General features: G+C 39.5%; 2 protein-coding genes across 3 annotated transcripts in view; one reads left to right on the top strand and one right to left on the bottom strand.

Annotated features, from left to right (window-relative positions):
• The window catches only part of ptprh (protein tyrosine phosphatase receptor type H), an 85000-nt gene extending 83631 nt beyond the window's left edge, over nucleotides 1–1369 (top strand). Inside the window, exon 20 of the mRNA XM_053611264.1 lies at nucleotides 1104–1369. Within this exon, the coding sequence (XP_053467239.1) occupies nucleotides 1104–1253 (150 nt within the window). The 3' untranslated portion in view covers nucleotides 1254–1369. The remainder of the gene's footprint in view (nucleotides 1–1103) is intronic.
• The window catches only part of si:dkey-197c15.6 (putative nuclease HARBI1), a 64769-nt gene that overhangs the window by 3239 nt on the left and 43249 nt on the right, over nucleotides 1–18281 (bottom strand). Inside the window, exon 3 of one of the 2 annotated variants that reach the window (XM_053611271.1) lies at nucleotides 15852–16537. The exons of the other annotated variant lie outside the window; for it this stretch is intronic. Coding sequence (XP_053467246.1) covers nucleotides 16511–16537 — 27 coding nt within the window. The 3' untranslated portion in view covers nucleotides 15852–16510. Of the gene's footprint in view, nucleotides 1–15851; nucleotides 16538–18281 lie in introns of those variants that run through there. 2 annotated transcript variants of the gene reach the window in all.

Here is an 18281-nt window from a genome sequence, read left to right as displayed (position 1 = left end):
AAATCAGTTAGTAAAGTTGTGTATAAATATTTGTACAAGCGAAAACTAACTAAAATTTCAGAAATGCTGATTTTCTTCATACTCGCATATGTATGTTGGATCACTTGTGAAGTGCAAATTATGTTTCCCAAACAACTAATTTGCATTTATTGATGCCCACAAAAGTCCATAGAAGTTCAAATGCCCAGACGGCTGGGGGCACAAAATAAAGGATGGGAGTTAAGGCTGAAATTCAGAAGTGGGAGAATCTTTGACTTACATCTATACTAATAAAATTATTTTGTAATATATAGTATTAATAATAGTGATTAATAAATCTAACTAAATCTTCCATCAGCTAAGCCATTTGTTTATGACTTGTGGCTATGCATAAACAGAACAGCCTATCCTCTGCTTATTCAGCAGCATTTCTTTTGTCATAATTGAATGATTAGTTTTATTTCTCTTAATTTATGGGTTTGTGTTGGTTCACCTTCTTTTTTCATATTATTTAATTAATGCCAATAATAGAAAATTACAAAATATTCTCAGTGGTATTCTTTGTCCATGACTTAGTGAACTAGCATGAGGATGTGTTTTTGATAGACTACAAAGCACTTCTAAAAGTTGCAGTGGATAAGGGCATCTGCTGAATGCTGTAAATGTAATGGAAACAAGTTATTTAAACTCGATTGTATATTCCATATATAAACATGCCGTAATCCATGCAAATTATATGATTTGAAGTTGATCAAGTCAAAGTTTACATGAGTTTTCTTATCCATACATTTATACCCACTCAGGAACATGATTAGGATATGAATGTATTTCCAAAATTTCACTTTTGGTGTATGCTGACCTGGTGTCTCTTTGATCAAGATATTTTTGTTAAGCTACTCACCATGACCATGTTAACTGCACAAACAAATGTATTGAACGCAAACTTCTAAAAATGCTAGTCCATGCAGTCTCAAGCATGGTCTCTCAGGCACAAAGAGTATAAGTGACCAGTCACTTCAGTTTCTGTTGCTGCATAAATATGGTAGCTGACATATTCCTAAATTAAAACAAATACATGGACCCCTATTTACTGAAGCAGAATTCTCTCTCTTTCTCTCCCACAGTCTCAGTATGTGTTCCTGCACCAGTGCATCATGAATTATCTGCAGCCCAAAGAGGACTCCATTCCTGAGCCCATATATGAAAATTCTGATATGATCTACGCTAATGCACTGGTTCTAAGAGAGTATAAGGCAGCCAACCCAGGAGTCTGAACACACACATGCTCCCCCCCCCCCCCCCATTGTCTGCCAAAACTGTACAACAATACCACATCACTGCTCTTGTAATAATAACATTATAATATGATTGTAATCTGATAATCATAATCAAAAAAAGACACCCAAAGAAAATCGGGCCAAAACTACCCAGTTCTGCAACATTTGTTGGGATTACAGCCCCAGTGCACACTGTAGTCTTGGGTTCTTTGCCAGTCCACTCCAAAAATACATATTGATCTTAATTTTTCTAAAATATTACTATATTTTCATTCAAATGAAAATGGATATTAAGTCACATATGCTGTATTTTCATTCAAATGTAATTTCACTTAATGGAGAATTATAGATTTTTAGTATGCATAATTATGTTGGCTTGACTGAGCCAACATACTGTTCTCCATGGTCATATTATTCTGTAAAAAAATTGTACCACTGCAATTTTTGATGTAGAAACAAAATTCAGCACAGAATTAGATCACAAATAGGAACGGGGTGCTTGTGAGAAATATCGGAATTACAGTAGCTGCATAGCAATTGAAATAGATTGTTTGTCCATAGAGAAGACTTTGTGCAGGCCAAACCATAGGAGCAACAGACATGAAACTTGATCATTAATGTAGCACATGGGAAAAATCAGGCAACACACCAACAACCATGTGGAATATCATAGAAACACCAGAACAACCGACTGGAATATCAAAGTAACAACCTACAACACCCTTGCAACCACCTTTTATATCAAAACAGACATAGCAACGCCGTATGAAATAACTGGGATATCATAGCAACCACCTAGCATCACCCAACTGAGTTAGCATAGCAATCACCTAGCAACATCCCAGCAACCACCTGGGATATCGAGCAACCAAGGGTTGCTGGGCTAGCATAGCAATGTTTTAACAATTTAGCATTTTAAAATGTTAATGCTTTAATCTTTAAACATGTTTTGACCTTTTAATGTTTGAAATTTTAACCATGTTTCAAACTTCACTTTAAACCTCGCTTAATTGTTAAAACTTTTTACAGTGACAAAACTGTAATGACATTTTACTCTTAGCATGTTTAGCAGGCTCTGTCAAGCTACAATAAGAGCTTTAACTTTAACTTTCAAGTTTCTGATTTATGCTTAATCTGAAATATATAGATCTGATTTACAGCTGAATAACTAGCATCACAATGTGGCATTAACAACTGGAAGGATACATTTATCCAAATTTAGCAAGTCAAACTACGACACCCTGGGGGAGAACCAGGGAAATACTCCCAAATAAAAAGGCACACAGAAGTTTTACCTATCGAGGCGAGTACGAATATGTAGATTACGTTTTATTATGACACTCCTGCAAACCCATTCAAATATAAAATCACTCTCCCATAAAGCACAATAAGGATTTTAAAACTAAGCACTTCTCCAGGCCCAGGCTTGGCAGGAACAAGGCAGTCCAGCTACAGCTTGGGAGGTCATCCAAACCCACCTCAAGTCACACCAAAAATCAATCAAACACTACCTACACCATAAGGAAGTTATTGTGTTGGCACATTGAGCACGCTGTGAAGCACACCACCGAGTAAATGCAGCTAGCCTCCCCTGTCCCACACCAAGACTCACTGGCACCTGGAGAGAAAGAAGACACCGGTTAACCCAAAATTACACAAGCACTAAACAAATATTATAGACATCATTGTGTGGTGGCTATAAGACTCAGGCCCACTGACACCACCACATAAAATAGAGGCAGTTAACAGCACCTAAGCAGAACTATGGTAAACAGTACAAATTGAAGATATAGCCACTATAGCATGGAGATAATAAAGCATAACATACACCCCATCAATGATAAGGTGGTTAGGTGGAAAAACAAACCTGAAAGAACAGGTTGGAGGCTGGAAAACAATAGTTTACCGCTTAGCCTCTCACACTACATGTGGTTGCAGAACATAATCCAAAACATACATCTGAAACTAAACTTAGAAGAAAAAAAAAAAACGAAAAATAATAGAAAAAGAAAGAACACCGAAAAACTGATTACAAAAATTCATTATAAAATTACACCAGCAGGAAAATAAAGCTGATATGCAGCACAGCGGAGGCAAGGCAAACAAACAGACAGCCCAAGCATGCCGCTAAACCCAGCAAAAGCAAAGCCCGTAAGCAAACCAGCCCAGCAAAACACAGTAGTAGTTAGCACAGTAGTTAAGCAAAACTATACAGTAAAGTAAAACAAAAATTAAACAAAGAAAATGACCGTAAAGCAAAATAATAAGTAAAACAAGGAAGAATAACGGTAGAGTAAAACAGCAGCGGCGTCACATGTAACGTCTTTGGCTAGGGATTTGTCTTAGAGAAGATTTAGATGGTCAATTCTCCACTCTTATCATTGGGTTGAACAAACACCAGATGCGAAGTTGTAGGATTATTCACAGGTACCGCGGCTCGACATACATATACATATCATTCAGCCACCAGCTAATGGTGCGATCTCCGCCACCAACTCGCCACAGTGCATACGCCACCAGCGCCGCTCTAAGACTGACAGGAAATGGAAACCTGAAAAGCCAGGGCATGAGGAACTCACACACATAACACCTACCAAATTAAGGGTCCTTAATAATTGGGTAGCTCCCACCTTATTGGTCTGCCGAAGCCATACCCCGAGCAGAGCAAATAGGATAGTTAAATCACTTATCCTGCCACAATAATAAAGTGTCCCACAGACTTTAGCACTAGATATTAGCACATGATATTTGACCTTTTTTATTCAATGAAAATAAATGCAGTTATGAGGTAAAAGCTGTTCCTGTCTACAGTGGTGTTTGAAGGTTTGTGAAGTCTTTAGAATTTTCTATATTTCTGAATAAATATAACTGAAAACACAATATTTTTTCTAAAAGTAGACAAAGAGAACCCAATTTAAAAATTAAGCAAAAATATTTTTCTTGGTCATTTATTTACTATGGAAAATGATCCAATATTACATATCTGAGAGTAGCAAAAGTATGGGAACCTATAGGACTAGCAGTTAATTTGAATGTGAAATTATAGTCAGGTGATTTCAATCAATGTGATGACAATCAGGTGTGAGTGAGCTTCCTGCTTTATTTAAAGAACAGGGCTCTATCAAAGTCTGATCTTTACAAAAAGGTTATTACCATTAAGGAAAACTATGATAGTTTTAATCAGTAAAAAACATTTTTGTGAACTGAAATAAAAAAGTGAGTTTCCAAATAAACAAAAACTAAATGCAACTATACCATCCAACTGCAATACGAACAAAAACTAAATAGAATTGCCTCGCAAAACAATGCTTTATTAGTGCTGTTTGACTGGGAGAGCACAAGTATCTTTGAAGTTGAAGAGAAGTGCTGCCTAGCAGACTATTTTCATTGCCCGTATGGGATATTTTGATCAACCAATAACCATCAAAGTATATTCACTCATGTATAACCAATGTATAAGATATTAAATAGTATTAATGTATGAATAATCAAAATAAACAAGTGATAATCAGTAGAAAAAGTAAAAATAAATGAATCCACTACAGCTTATGGTTAAAAGTATATTCAAGTTTAAAAAGGTATATTCCAATGCTATTCAGTGCCTATGTTATTTTGTTATTCTATGTTAGTCTGAATCTGCCTGTGAGGAAATGTGAATGGAATGGAATTTATTTTAAAAAGAATAGACTGGTGGTACCAAGCCATCATTATACAGAAGTTGAAGTTCTGTAGGCTTTTTAATTAATGGTGGCGTGAAGCCAAGGTATGGCCAACCAAAAAAAGGAAGGATCCGGTCAATGAGATCAGTGTTTATGTTGTGTCATGGCAAACCAGCAACTCTATTTCCCAGAATGCACCATGAACTACAAATATGCCCGAAGACAACTACAACTCCCAAGCACACTCATAGACACATTCACCATCTCCAGAGTTCCAATTAGACCTCTGCTACCAATTACACTCCTAATCACGCAACACTACTTAAAAGACTCTCTCATCTCAAGTATATGGGGGCAGTAGTGGCTTGGCGGTTAAGGCTCTGGATTACTGATCGGAAGGTTGGGGGCTCAAGCCTCAGCACTGCCAAGCTGCTACTGTTGGGCAAGGGGCAGAGAGGCAACACTTAAGCCTCTCTGCTCCAGGGGTGCTGTACCATGGCTGACCCTGCGCTCTGACCCCATCCTCCTGACATACTGGGGTATGCAAAGAAAAGGATTTCACTGTGCTGTAATGTATATATGACCAATAAAGGCTCATTAAAAATTTCTATCATTACCAAGCCTTTATCTCGTGTTGTTACTCTGGTTTTTGACTTTGTCATTCCCTTGACTGTGATTCTCTGCCTTGCCTAGTTTGGATTGTTTGCATCATTGTTTGACCCTTGCCTGTCCATGTTTATTGATTCCTGTGGATTTGTCTTCTGATTAAATAACCATACCTGCACTTGCTTTCATCTGTGTCTCCATTATATGATAGTTTAGTGTTTAGCGGTAAAAGAGATCAGTGTTTGCTGGCCAATGAGATTAGTGTTTTAGAAATGTATACAGATTGAACCAAAGACTCGGCTTTGTTGATTAATAAAAATCTGCCTTTTGACATCAAGACCCCAAGCCTCAGAAGAGTCATTCTTTTGGATGGATGGATGGGTAGATAGATAGAAAGATAGCTAAGCAGAGGGAAATGATGTAATGACACTGCAGATATAACAAAGCTGATTTATTTTCCAATTTAATAAATTATTTTTTTTATTTAATTAAAAAAGGGCACACGGTGGCTTAGTGGTTAGCACGTTTGCCTCACACCTCCAGGGTCCAGGGTTTGAGTTCCACCGGGGCCATGTGCGTGCGGAGTTTGCATGTTCTCCCTGTGATGCGGGGGTTTCCTCCGGGTACTCCGGTTTCCTCCCCCAGTCCAAAGACATGCAAGGTAGGCTGATTGGCGTGTCTAAAAGTGTCCGTAGTGTGTGAATGTGTATGTGATTGTGCCCTGCGACGGACTGGCACCCTGTCCAGGGTGTACCCCGCCTTGTGCCTGATGCTCCCTGGGATAGGCTCCCCGTGACCCTGAAAAGGAATAAGCAGTAGAAGATGGATGGATGGATGGATAATTTAATTAATATATATATATATATATATATATATCAGGAAACATACCCATTAACAATTAAATTCCCCCTGACTCATGACTACCATGATATTAAAACTGCTAAACCACGATACTAAAAGTAATGATTTTCAAAAGACAAAAATTAAATCAAAACTATAATAACCCTGCTTCACAACATATGTTTGTGGAAGTGTATCATGGCACAAACGAAGGAGATTTCTGAGGATCTCAGAAAAAGACTTGTTGATGCTCATCAGGCTGGAAAAGGTTGCAAAACCATCTCCATAGCCACTGTTACCCTACCCAGGACTGGCCGACCAACAAAGATCACTCCAAAAGCAAGATGTGTAATAGTCTGTGAGGTTGCAAAGGAACCCAGGGTAACATCTAAACAACTAAAGGCATCTCTCACATGGGCTAATGTTAATGTTCATGAGTCCACCATCAGAAAAACACAGAACAACAGTGGTGTGCATGGCAGAAGTTGCAAGGAGAAAGCCACTGCTCTCCACAAAGAACATTGCTGCCCATTTTCAGTATGCTAACAATCACACGGACAAGCCAGAAGGCTACTGGAAAAATGTTTTGTGGGCGGATGAGACCAAAATGGAAATTTTGGTTTAAATGAGAAACGTTATGTTTGGAGAAAGGAAAACCTTATCCCATCTGTGAAACATGGTGGTGGTTATGTCATGGTTTAGGCTTGTTTTGCTTCATCTGGGCCTGGACGGCTTGCCATCATTGATGAAACAATGAATTCTGAATTATACCGTCAAATTCCAAAGGAAAATGTCAGGACATATATCTGTGATATGAATCTCAAGAGAAACTGGGTCATGCAGCAAGACAACTACACTAAGCACACAAGTTGTTCTTCCACAGAATAGTTAAAGAAGAATGAAGTTAAGGTTGTGGAATGGCCAAGTCAAAGACCAGACCTTAATCCAATAGAAATGTTGTGGAAGTACCTGATGCAAGCAGTTCATGTGAGGAAACCCACCAACATCCCAGAGTTGAAGCTGTTCTGTACAGAGAAATGGGCTAAAATCCATCAAAGCTGATGAGTAGGACTGATCAACGCATACTGGAAATGTTTAGCTGCAGTTATTGCTGCACAAGGGGGTCACACCAGATACTGAAAGAAAAGGTTCACATACCTTTGCAAATCACATATATGTAATATTGGTTCATTTTCCTCACTAAGTAAATTACCAAGTATAATATGTTTGTCACATTAGTTTATTGTGTTCTCTTTATCTACTTGTAGGGACTTGATGATGATGTTTTAGGTCATATTTATGCAAATATAGAAAATTCTAAACAGTTCACAAACTTTAACCACCACTGTAAATGTGTTCCACTAAAGCTAAGACTAGGCTAACACAGATAAGCCTGTGTTAGCAGATTTGTAAGCAACATTCACCAGTGTCCTGAGTTCCAGTCAGGTCAGGAGTTCCAGTGATGAACTCTGCTGTTCTCACCAGTCTCTGAAGGGTCAGAGGAAGGAAGAGGAAGAACAGCTTACAAACCGCAGCTGCATACCAGACAGTGATGCAGCTGGTCAGAATGCTCTCTATGGTGCAGCAGTAGAAGTTTGACATGATGTCAGATGAAATGCCAAACCTCTTAAGCCTCCTCAGAAAGTAGAGACCTTGACAGGCTGCTCTCACTACTGTGTCTGTGTGGAGACTCCAGAAGAGATCCTTAGAGATAGGGACACCAAAGACACCAAGGAACCTGTAGCAGACCAGTGGACACCAAGGAACCTGTAACAAACTATTGCATTTGTCAGGAGATCTTGGATCATTTAGATAGATTTAAAGTTGTAGCACTCAGGATTGCAGTACGAATCTGCATGCATTTCGTGCCTGCCCAGACTTGATTAATTGCACTTCACTTTTGCTTGCCATTCAGGCCAAATAGTTCAATCTTTGTTCAAACTTTATTAAGCTTTATTTATTTATTAAGCTTTATTTATAAACTTTATTTATTTATTAAGGCTATAACATAACAAAATGTGGAAAAAGGGAAGTGCTGTGAATACTTTCCGGATGAACTGTATATCTACTATCATTGCTACAGTCTATAAACCACCTAAGACACATGCAGCTTTTATGTCAGAGTTTGCTGACTTACTGTCAATGTTGAGTATGAAGTTTGACACAATTATAGTTGTGGGAGACTTTAACATTCATGTGGACTGGAGTGACTTTGTGGCGGCTAAGGAATTTCTGTCGCTACTTGATTGTTTTAACTTCACGCGCTTTGTAACTGACCCGACTCATAACAAAGGCCATAGCCTGGATCTCGTGATTGCAAATGGCTTGTTTGTATCGCAGTTTTCATCTGTTGACATTGGACTGTCAGATTATTCAGCTGTCTTCTTTAACCTGGAACTATATCATCCAAGTGAGCCTACCATCCAAACAGTAACCTTCCGGAAGTGGAAGTCTATTGATCAGACAGTTTTCTCCAATTCTCTTGTTTCCACCTTAAGCAATCTGCATCCCTTATCGCTGGAGGAGAAAGTTCTACAGTTAAATTCTGCTGTTGCTACTAATCTTGACTCTTTTGCTCCCCTAAGGTCACGTAAGGTTACATTCGCCCGCTCTGCTTCCTGGTAGAATGACAATCTGCGCACTAGAAAGGCTGCTTGTTGGAAAATGGCGTCTTCTTAGAGAAGCCTAGTCTTTATAAATATATATTGTGACTACAGGCCGGCAGCCCACACACAAAAGAGGAAAAGCGCTCGTTCCACAACTGCTGCCATGATACTGAAAGAGCAGCTCCACTTCAGCACCACTAATGTTTTGGACAGCCCGAGAGCAAGTGGCTGCAAGGTGGGGCCAAAGAAACACACATGACTGGCAGCTAATAATCAGCGCGGCAGCTCTCCATCACCCAGCAGCTGACCAGAGCATGCAAAAGGGCCTTCCTCCTCTAACAAGGGGAGGGACCGTCTCCAAGGAAGACATTGCTCCCTGGCTGCCTCCCCCAGCCCAGAGCTCCAGAAAAGGCCTCAACCCCCCTGGGAGACCACACCACACCCTCCACACAGATGAGGAAGACACCAACCCCCGAGCACCTCACTCCACCTCCCCTTTTCCCACCTTCACACACGGTTTTGAATAAAACGCTCCAAGTTCTGCACCTAAGTGGCCTCCTTTATGTATATATATATATATATATATATATATATATATATATATGTGTGTGTGTGTGTGTGTGTGTGTGAATAACATTGATTATCTTGTTACAATGGCATTTGTCAAGTTCAAGTGGCTTTATTGTCATTTCAACCATATACAGCTGGTACAGTACACAGTGAAATGAAACAATGTTCCTCCAGGACCATGGTGCTACATAAAACAAGACGCTAACCACATGAGATGACACAGAACTAAATAAGATCTACACATTTTTACATAAATTGCACATATAAACATATGCCGTGTCGTGCTAAATGACTCGTAAACGACCTTATTCTGGGCCGGAATGTTGTGAGTGGCAGAGTAGCTACATCGCTGCGATCCATTGAAAGTCAGCCCTCGATCCAATCTTTTGTCTGAGAGCCCTGGCTACGCGGCTAGCCCTCCACTGCCACAGCCCTCTGCATGTTCCAGGGGGACACGTCAGAAAAAAAACCCATCACCAGAGGTGCGCCGGGGGCCAAGCATCGAGACGTGAAACCCCGGTATAATCTCAGCTATAGGCCCGCTGGGTGAAACACGAGCATGGGACTTTAAAAATATCCAAAGTCCCACATCATGAGTCATACAGTGGGCTTACACTGTTTAAAAAATTATCTAAGTCCCAGTTATAACATCGGCTGAGCCCTGGTATAACTGTGAAATGTTACAAAAAAGTCCCAGTTGTACCATGGGCTGACCCCACCCCATGGGGCGGCTGTGGCTCAGTTGGTAGAGCGGGTTGTCCACTAATCGTAGGGTTGGTGGTTCGATTCCAGGCCCACATGCCAAAGTTTCCTTGGGCAAGACACTGAACCCCAAGTTGCTCCCGATGGCAAGTTAGCGCCTTGCACGGCAGCTCTGCTACCATTGGTGTGTGAATGGGTGCAATGAGACACAGTGTAAACTGCTTTGGATAAAAGCGCTATATAAGTGCACCATTTACCATTTAACTGTGAAAAGTTACAAAAAAAATTCTAAGTCAAAGTTATACCATGGGCTGACCCATGGGATAACTAGGAAAACTTAAAAAAAAAAAAAAAAAATTCTAAGTCCCTGTATAAGGCTGTACTTAACTTTTCCCGTATAAGGCTGTACTTTAAGTTTTACGAAGTGCGAAATTTTTCTAAGTCCAACCAGTTATCCCATGGGTTCTTAAGGCTATACTTAAACTTTTCCCATATAAACTTTTTTGAAGTGAGAAATTTTTCTAAGTCCAACCAGTTATCCCATGGGTCTGAGCACGATTTTGGTATCCCAGGGACCCAGAGGATTTGCGGTGCATGCTGAGTTTAATAAGCCGGGGGGGGGGGGGGGGGGGAGTGCTTAAGTGTGGGTGCCTGGTAATGGACCCCCAATGGGGTTGTGAAGTGCCCCAGGCTGAAGTGCACTATTTTCTGGAAAAATGGATGAGTTCCAGACAGATTTCCCTGGAGATAAGAAACAGGCGGCTTTCCGGGCTGGGCTTCCCCAGGTGAAGTACACTATTTTCGAGAAAAATGGATGAGTTCCAGATGGATTTCCCCGGAACTGAGCACCAGGCAGCTTTCCGGGCTGGGCTTCCCCGGGTGAAGTGAATCTTTTTCGGGCAAAATCAGTGAGTTCCAGACGGATTTCCCCAGAGATGAGCACCAAGCGGCTTTCTAGTCTGTGTTTCCCTGGGTGAAGTGAATCTTTTTCAGGTAAAATGGATGAGTTCCAGAAGGATCTCCCTGTAAATAAGCACCAGGAGGCTTTCCAGGCTGTGTTTCTCCGGGTGAAGTGACTGTTTTCTGGGTAAAATGAGCGAGTTCCAGCCGGATCTCCGCTGTTGTTATAATTTCAGGGACTTTTCCGGATTTTTTCCCCGTTTTAAGTGATCTGTTGGTGTGATATGACTGGGCCTCTATTTTTCTGGGACTTTTCTGGAAAACATGCCTATTCTAAGTGATCTGTTGATGGGCATGCATGTGATATGACCTGGCCTCTATTTTTCTGGGACTTTTCCAGAAAACTTGCCCATTTTAAGGGATCTCCTCGTGGGTAGAGATGTCATGTAGGGCTGGGTGTAATTTAGGGCAGTTTTCTGATTTTTGCTGCCCAGATAAAGTGAACTGCTACTGGGCAGAGATGTCATGTAGGCCTGGGTATAATTTTGTGCCGTTTTCTGATTTTTTCTGCCCAGCTAAAGTGCCTGTTTCCTGGGTAAGCTTTCATGTAGGCCTGGGTGTAATTGTGTATTGTGTGCGCATGTGAGGCTCGATTGGCAATGTCTGGCTTTAATTAGTGGGAATAAGTTACATCTGAATTTCACTGATGGAACACACTCAGCCCTAGATTGACCTGTTACACTAAGCAAGGCCATTTCAAATAAGCTCTGATTTTAATAGCCTGTTTAGTGCCTGTTTGGTGTTGTTTCCTCAACTGTCAGTGCAAAACATAAGAAAAAAAAATTAAAAGTTGTATTTTGTGCTGCAAATATTTTATCTTATTTCTTCATTACATGCAACTGTTATATGCTATTACTACAGCTAGTAAAGACATATAAATGCATATGCTCTTTTTATACAAATACTCTCACTGGCTAGTTTATTCAGAACAGCTGCACACCTGCTTATTCATGCAAATATACAATCAGCCAACCATGTCAGATGCATTAGAATGGGGAAACAGTTGAACAGTTAACAACTGAAGAAACACTGCATGGTATTTTTCCAGTGTGTCCAGTTCTGTTGAGTCTGTGCCCACTGTAGCCTCATATTCATCTTCTTGTCTGACAGTAGCCCATCTGCCTCAAGGTTTGACATTTTCTGTATTCTGAGTTTCTTTTCTGCACACCATGTTTTAAAGAGTGGTTATTTGAGTTGCCGTCACCTTCCTGTGAGTCTGGTCATTCTTCTCTGACCTATCTGACCAAAACATAAGCAACATCTGATAGTTTCACATATGTAAGGGGCTGGCTTTAATAATCAGACAAGGCCCACTGTACTGCTAATGAACTAAGAACTAAAAAGTATGTGACCCTCTGCTCACTCTTTGAATGCGTCTTTGTAAAAGACGTAACAAATTTCTTGGAACAGTTGGTTCCAAGAATTCCCACTTGGTTGGGAATTGGCCAGGTTGAAATCTCAGTCTGTTATTTTTATGAGAATTTTTTTTTCCTGTTTACCAACTGCCATAAGCAAAGAAGAGGATGCTTAGCCACATGGCTATGGAACTGATCTGAATGGTGGGAGATTTACTCTGGCCCATGAGTGCATATTAGCACCACTTTGGAAACTCAGTGGTGTAGAACCCATTATGAGGAGGTAAAACCACTGAACCTTGCTATCAGGAGATGTCACAGGCCTGATGTTCATCAGACGATGGGCGATGCAAAGAATACTCGACCAAGGGAAATGTCTCAGCTGAGAAAAAGTAGGAAGTGTAGAGAGCTTGGCTCCAAACTCAGTCTGCTGCTAGTAATCCAGTTAATGAATTAGTTTAGTTATGAGTTGTTTGGTGTCATAGCTGTTGACATGGTATGTTATTGCAGTGTGACCATGTGTCTTTGTAGTAAGGTCACAGCATGTATGTACATGCAAACAAGAAGTTTTCCAGGAGTTATGACACTACTCCTGGTGGTAAAGAACCATATAGAACCATATTTAAAAAAAAATATCTATATACCAGAACTGGCACCAGTGGAGTACTGAAGAGGGGGTGTTTGAATAACTGAAAGGGGTTGATAACATATTGCAAAGTATTCCCAGATACAAAAACACATTTTTTTCTGGGCCGTAAACAAACATGTTGCTACTATAAGATGAAAATAAAAGCTGCAGAGCAGCATACAGATGGCAGCACATTGAATAATCTTACTACCTAAAATAAAAAGCAAAACAGCCTAGACCTAGTCGAAAACACGACTCACGATTGCTATGATAGGTATACATCTTAGACCACCAGCATCTTAGTTACCATGGCACCACCACCATCACCAAAAGCAATTAATTGTGCCTGCTTTACTATAACACACACTCATTGCAACCCATTTAACAGATGCGTAATTTTAAGGTAGGATTGAACAGCCTGAACTGTTCCTGGTGACAAACAATAACAATAAAGTGAAATAACAAAATAAATACAACCAATTATCTAGCCCTCTAAACAATGAAAAAATATTTCATCATACCTTTAGCCTACTCAGTAGAGCTTCAGTCTTCTCTTAGATGAGTGTAACCCCCTCAGCAGTAACTCCTTCCATTCTTCCTTGAATCTTCTATTTAGGTCATTCTCAAATGCCAGCTGGATCAGATGGGATTTCAATCTATGCAGCATGCTCTGTGTGCTCAGAAAATACATTCTTCAATGTTGAGAGTTACGTTCTCACACATAGCAGCTGAGGCCCTATGTTAGTGCGTGTTTAAAGGCGATCAGTACCACTCACAGACATACATAGACGCAACATTGGTCGCTTTGGCCCATTGCTATGATTTGCCAATGCGTCTGCCATATTGATCTGGGCAAGACTTCCCTATAAACAAATCCGTAAGGGACTGAATAAGGTTTAAATGCAACTGTATTTTACAGACAGCTATAAAGAGGGCAGGAGGAAAGCCAAAGAGGGCAGGACCTGTTCAGACCTCCAGTCAGACACATGGAAGGTGTAAAACATATAGATATTTGTCCAGCACATCACTATTACTATTCTTTGATGCTTTGAGGTCATATTTAAAGTTGTATTTTTCATGAAACATTGTAGAATTTGGCAATCTAGTCAATATTTTATAAGTGTACATTTAGTTTTGATCAATTAAATTTTTTATTAGGAGGAGTGTCCGGATTGGCCCCCCTGGAGGTCAGGAGCATTGTTTGTTCGACTCAGAGAATGTGTGCCACACCACCCAAACACATTCTTCCATCTGCCCCCACTGTTAACTTCCCCACAGTCACCCCAAACACCACTTTCACCCCTGTTCCCACCACCACTTTACCAGCAGCACCACCACCAGCAGCACATAGCTTGTTCACAGAGAACTGGCAGCCGATGGATGATATGCCATGTGAGTGTATTCTTCTGCTTTCTGACTGACTTTCTTTTGTAGGTATTAATTTTGTAGAACATTTTCCTCACTTCCCTTAACACAGTGTTCTCTTGTAGTGCAGCCAGGCTGTTAGACTTTACGAGGGGCCCCCCAGCAATCATCAGAACCAGGTAGGCCCAACTGTGATTTCCACTCAGCCATATTACTGGAATTTGTATAGGTTAGGAATAAGACTAAGGATGGAGTTGTATAGTTTTGTAGTGTGTATCATTTTTAAATATTGTTAACTTCTTTATCATAGCCATGCTGAGGGAGGTGCTGACTAAATTAGAGATGGTGCTGGACCACTCCACTACAAACCACACCACAAACCACTGAGATTGCTTCAACTACAGGAGGTCCAGGTGCAGCCTTTGGATATTGAGGAATTTTTACTGCAAGACCTTCGTCAACTGCGTAGTCTGGAGCAAAGGATACAACAGAGCCCAGATTACAAGTAAAAACTGGTGAGAATTTTTTTATTTTTTTGTTAACAATTGCTTGTACAATTACACAGCTACTGAAAGCATTTCTTTTTTCTCAAAATGACACACTCGTAGTCAAAGCACAACATCCAACACCACTTTGATAAGACGGAAGAGTTATGACCTAATCTTTGGTAGAGGAGGAAAACATGGAAAACACGCAGGGCAGGGTAATGGCCGGAGTAGTGAGAAGCACTGACACAGTTGACAAGGCAATACATACTTATTAATTATTACTTTTTATATTATTTTATATTATATTGTTTTTTAAAAAATCGGTTTCAGGTAAACTGGTTGGCGTTTATTGACGGGGTGGATGTGCACGACTGCACCTGGCGCATATTGAAGAGGGTGATTGCTAACTCCCTGGTAAAGAACCTCGATTGGAGGGGAGTCTATAGAAAGACTTCACTGGCAACTCTCCAACTCAGAGAGGACGTGATTGATAAGTATATTTAGCCCACTAGAAAATGTATACAAATGAATATTTTAAAACCGCATGTAAAACAATATAGATTCATTAAAAATAAATCAGAATGTAAACCACTATACTTTCAAATACGCTATTTGAACCAGTTAAAATGTTTCATGTAGATAATTTCGACCAATTAACACCATTTTACACGTAGATCCTGCCTTGATTGACAGGCGGGATCTAAGCCTAAATTATAATTATATATTATAATTAACTGTTTGAAAGAGCGAAACCAAAAGTCGAAACAATACTACTGCCAGTTGGAGTGCTGAGGAACTTCAGTTTGTAGTTTTATCCGACGTAAAACTTGGTGAGTTAAGTTTAGAATTAATTAGGTGCTGAGTGCTCTGCTAAGCTAATACAGCTATGATGCAGCATGTTGCATTTCTTGGTTATTTTCTTCTCTTTCATTTAACCATGTTAATAATGTCAATTCGAATTTAATTCCAAAAGTGTTTTGAGTCACATTACTTCTGAGTTATTAAATTGTTAAATTGCATTGTATAAATGTGAGTTATATTCAGTTATGTCAAGTGTTAGTTGTTACGTGTTTCAATGCACATAGCTTTTGCTCCATTTTGTTTGAATTGTATAAAAAGGATACTGGCTGTAATTTATAATTTAAAATACTTAAACCGTGGTGTGTAATATGTATATTGTTGTGGATAAAAATGACATGAAATAAACATGAGGGAGACCTAGTATGAATAATATGTCATTTTACTGATAATTCACAGGACTGGTGGGTGCGTAATCTTGAGGAGAGCGGTAGGGGGAAGAAAATGGGGTGTGTCCTGGGGACATGGGATAGTCAGCAAAGGTGAAATAAGGAGACCTCTGAGAGTAGGGCGGACTGACAGGTGAGAAGAGGGAAGAATGGTCAGAGCCCAGATCAGAGAAGGTGACATCATCCTCAGACTGAAAGCTGGAGGGAGGGTCTGTCTGTGTAGAGGCATCAATACACACATTCACGGGATGGATTCTGTATCGGGGGGAGAAGAGAAGGAAAAATGACGACGGGCACCTAGACACACAGAAGCGGTATTAGGCGGATATTGACGAATTGGATTCACACTTTAAGATCTTTTAAGAGTAACACACTAAGGTTTATTAGTCAAAAAGAAGTATAAGAGCTGAGGAGTGCAAACACACACACACACACTCTCGTACAGTCAAGGGCAGGCATGTAGACATAACACACACACACACACACACACTCTCTGTCTCTCTCTCTCTCACATACACATAACATTATAACTTTATAAGAATAATAAAAAGGAGTATAAAGATATTATAAGGGTAATATCTTATAATAATAAAATATATACTCTTTATAAAATACTCTTTATAAAAATAAAGAGTAGTAGGATAGTAGAAGGGTAATATAATGATATTATGAAGTAGGAAGTACAGTAAACCATTTTGCAAGCAGTATAACTATATATAAAATAGAGATATAGAGCAAATATGAAAATAAATTATAAACCAGAAATACAGAAAAATGTAACTTACTCATAATTCAGATGGTGAAGATTCTTGTCTTGCAAGGAAGGCCTTAATTTTAAGAGAAAACCATGAGGAGCCATTTATAAGGGTAGCTGAGTCAAGCTGACCCCGCGAGATAAGAGTGAGACCAAGGTCTCTCTAAATTGTTTTGTCTCTCTCCACTTTCGAACCTAATGGTAAATTGGAAAGGCCTTTTTCAAAACATAATGGTAAATTGGAAAGGCCTCTTTCAAAACATAATGGTAATGTAGATGAGCTCTTTTTTAACCCTATTGGTATTGATATCATAGTCTTTCGGAAATGTATTGGTTATCTACTGTGTAAATACAGTATAAATACTGGAGCTTGATTCTGACACTGTTTATACAGGTCAGGTTTTTTGATTCCATGGGAAGAAGTTTACAACAATTTTTCAACAGTTTGATGGCGAGCCACCCAACCAGAACCACCGTGTCTTGAAGGACAGTATTTTTATTTTATATTATTTTGGGGTTTTTTTTCTGCAAAGGACTACAAATGAAAATACTCTAGAGGAGTGCCTTCATTCAGAGTAAAAGAAATTGCAGAGACATTGAAAAAGACATTTTAATTCTGGATGTGATTATATTTTATTTAAGTTTTGTTATATTCTGTGTGTGTGTGTGTGTGTGTGTGTGTGTGTGTGTGTATATATATATATATATATATATATATATATATATATAAAATCTTAGGCTTAACTTAGAGGGTGCACCCTAGGATATTATATATATATTGTACATGTTTAATTTCTCTCACTCTAAGTTGTATATAAATCATTCTATATTTACCTTATCAGTTGTGCTGTCGCTCTTATTGTTTCTATCCACTACCTCCTACGTACCCTTTAGTCTTCTGAAATCTGGTCTACACATTATATCCATAGTACATATTTAATATATGCTACATATATCTGTTTACATACAGAATTAGCTGTCTCTCTCTCTGATGATATGTAAGGGGTAACCCACAGCTAGGTGTGCATTAAACGATTTTAATGCATGATGTGGAGGCAAAGAACCACTTGTTCAAATCGTTTAATGCACACTTAGCCATGGATTACCCCGCTTATACCATGGTCTTTCCACAATTAATAACGTTAAAGCTGTCATTGATTTAGAAGCGCAAACTTTGATTAGAAGTTTAAAATAACCGTTAATTTCCATTAGTTAGGTCGTTGGATCTGAAATTTTGCCCAGTAT

Source organism: Ictalurus furcatus, chromosome 23 (assembly GCF_023375685.1).
Source record: "Ictalurus furcatus strain D&B chromosome 23, Billie_1.0, whole genome shotgun sequence".
NCBI lineage: Eukaryota > Metazoa > Chordata > Actinopteri > Siluriformes > Ictaluridae > Ictalurus > Ictalurus furcatus.
Note: the sequence above shows the minus strand (reverse complement) of the source record. Positions and strands in the feature narration are given on the sequence as shown.